Below are 2,842 nucleotides of genomic sequence, written 5' to 3'. Positions count from 1 at the left end.
GGCGGTGAGGGCGGCGAGCAGCACCAGCGGGCCGTGCAGCCACTCAGGGCCGCGGCCGCCGTCCTTCTTCTTCTTCTTCGGTGCTGCGGTGCTCGTCGTAGTCGACTCCTCAGAAGTGGCGGGCCGTCCCTCTCCTGCTGATGCTTCTTGTTGTTGTTGATCTGGTGCTGGGGCAACAGTAGTGGTGTCAGAGAGAGGAAGAGTGGCAGAGACACTCATGGACTCACTCATACTGAGGGATGGTGTGGTGGTGGTGAATTCACCTTTACCCAAATAGTCACGATGATTAGGTTTGTCAATTTCTTTTCCTCCATCTCTTTTCGCAGGATTACCTCGTGGTCCCGTTCCCCTCGCCTCTGTAGCGTATCCACCCACACGTGGCACCGGTAGTGGCATCCTCTCTGCTGCTGCACATGTACAGATGCAGGAGAGTATCAGTAGCAAGGTTAATAGAAGAGTTGTGCGCATAGTGATTGTGTAGCTGTGTTCTTTGTGGTGATGATGTTATGGTAAAAAGAAAACAAATAAAAGCATTAAAATGACATAACTTTCAGAAATATCATGGTTTCCTTAAAATTTGTCAGATTATATTTTCGATTCAATTTCTTCACAACATAATATCATAGTAAAGCATGATAACATAAATAAGAGCACACAAGACGAACAACAGCTGATATGCGTAAAATAAAAAATTAAGGATTAATTCGTATATTTAAGACAAACATAGTAACTGTATATATTTACAGAATAGCATCATATCAATATGTTGTTACAATACTGTTGATGAAAGTATTTGAAATAAGAATTACATTTACTTATAATTAATACTGCTGTTGGAGGGCATTACTAATCAAAGGGAGAGGGGCAATTGGGTATAGATATTGAAATTCCAAGTATATAATATTAAAGAAGAAAAATTGAATACATATAATTATGTTATTCTGCGTTTTTTGTTTGCAGGTGTTCCTTCAGTATACAATCCCAACACACCACGTATATGAATGGTAGAATTCCTTAGTAGTGCACTGCAGCCATCACTTGTGACGCCTGTAAAGGATACATCCACCATCCTCAGTGTGGAGATAGTGGCCAATGTGTTGATATTACTTAACTGTGAACAGTGACTAAAATCAATCTCTGTTAGACTTCTGCTGCCTGCAAGGTGTGCGATGCTCTCATCTGTTATTTGTGTACCATCCAAGTGAAGTATCTTTAGTCTTTCACACTCTGCTAGTGTACTCACAATAGAGATACCTTTGCAGTGGGAAAGATGCAGTTCCGTAAGAGAGAATGCTGTATTTAACGAAGTAATGCCAGCATTCACTATCGCAGATGATGTTACATCTATACTCTCAAGTGCAGGAAGTACTGCAAGGGCGTTGATGGAAGTAACATGTCGACAATGCCGTATAGTAATATGCCGCAATGCTTTCATTGTAGCGAGTACAATAATATCATCATCACCTATATTCGTATCGCTGATATCCACATCCAACAATAACTGCATATGGCGTAATGGGGAAATACTACGTAATGGATTTCCTGCTATTCGCAGTACTTCTAAACATTGTGAGTCTATTAAACCCAAAAGACCATCACGCTTTACATTTGCCCATGATACATCTAATAAACATAGTGAAACTGCACAGGCTAAATGACCCACACATTTTACTCCCCGGCAGCCAGTCATATCAAGATGTTGTAAACTCTTTCCATTGTTGTTGTTACTACCAATAGATGCTATTCCACTCTGTGTTAAACTACTACGAGCCACACAGAGATGTAATAGAGATGGAGCTTCCGTTACGCAATTAACATCTGTGATACCTTTGCAATAGCGAAGAATTACTTCCCGTAAACTGTTACTCTTCCCAAGTCCGGCAATACCATCATTTGTGAGTTCCCCACAAGATGTGAGGTCCAGTCGCTCTAATGTCATCATGCGGGCCATGGCATTTACATTCGTAATTTCCACACATCCCATCAACCGCACATTCCGCAAACTCTTTGATTCCGCCAATAGTAATATACCATCATCATTCACATTTGTAAAGGAGAGATCAATGGTGTGAAGAGATGAGGCGGTGGGAAGTCCACAGAGACGTGTAAAGCCACGACATTGTGCCAGACTAAGATCGCAGAGTGCATGATAATGAGAAAACTGCAAGTATCCATTTTCAATCATTGCATTACTTGAGAGATCAGGAATACGGGGTGACGGTAGACTAATAAGAGCATTACTATTTGTCATATTATCACATTGTGAGAAATGTACCTCAACAAGACCAGGGAGAGAAAAAAGTACATCCAAAGCATTTTTACCTTTCTGAACGGGGCATTCAATTAATACAGAGAGAGGTAAAAGTTGTTCTTCTTCCCCAATTGGTCGGCTTAACCACCAAGCCATACATTGAAGTGTTTTTTCTTCTCTTGTTGTGTAGTGTCGTAGTTTAATATATCGATGTAGTCTCTGTGTGTTATTTACTATGTAAACAACTGCATCCCCAACGACTACACCAGAGTTCTCAATGTCCATATTTTCACTGTTTAGTTCCGTGAAGAGAAGTCGCTGTTCCGCTGCGAAACGCGTCTCTGGAGAGGCACAGAGAAAAGCGAGTGGAATACGCTGTTGTAAATACAACGTTACTGAATGAAGGAGAATGGGGTTCATTGGACACATGTGAGTACTCGCAATCAATAATGGATAAACAGAGAGAGAGAGGGGGAAAGAGAGGAAAGAGAAAAAAAAAGAGAACTTGGACTGGGAATAAGAATACTTATGTGAATAGTGAGTTCACACTATGGTTTTGTGTTTGTTTGTTTGTTGGTTTGTTTAAAAAAG

General features: G+C 40.9%; 2 protein-coding genes across 2 annotated transcripts; both read right to left on the bottom strand.

Annotated features, from left to right (window-relative positions):
- Window positions 1-468, bottom strand: TM35_000611010 (uncharacterized protein; the record flags this gene model as incomplete). The annotated part of the gene is made up of 1 exon (XM_029030973.1): window positions 1-468. A coding segment is annotated over one exon (468 nt), but the record flags the coding sequence as incomplete, so codon positions are not given.
- Window positions 469-931: 463 nt separating this feature from the next.
- Window positions 932-2,680, bottom strand: TM35_000611000 (putative leucine-rich repeat protein; the record flags this gene model as incomplete). Its single annotated transcript, XM_029030972.1, has 1 exon — window positions 932-2,680. One exon carries the CDS (start codon window positions 2,678-2,680, stop codon window positions 932-934), a length of 1,749 nt encoding a protein of 582 aa, XP_028877721.1.
- Window positions 2,681-2,842: the final 162 nt, after the last annotated feature.

This window comes from Trypanosoma theileri (assembly GCF_002087225.1).
Source record: "Trypanosoma theileri isolate Edinburgh chromosome Unknown TM35_Tth_61_V1, whole genome shotgun sequence".
Lineage (NCBI taxonomy): Eukaryota > Euglenozoa > Kinetoplastea > Trypanosomatida > Trypanosomatidae > Trypanosoma > Trypanosoma theileri.
Note: the sequence above shows the minus strand (reverse complement) of the source record. Positions and strands in the feature narration are given on the sequence as shown.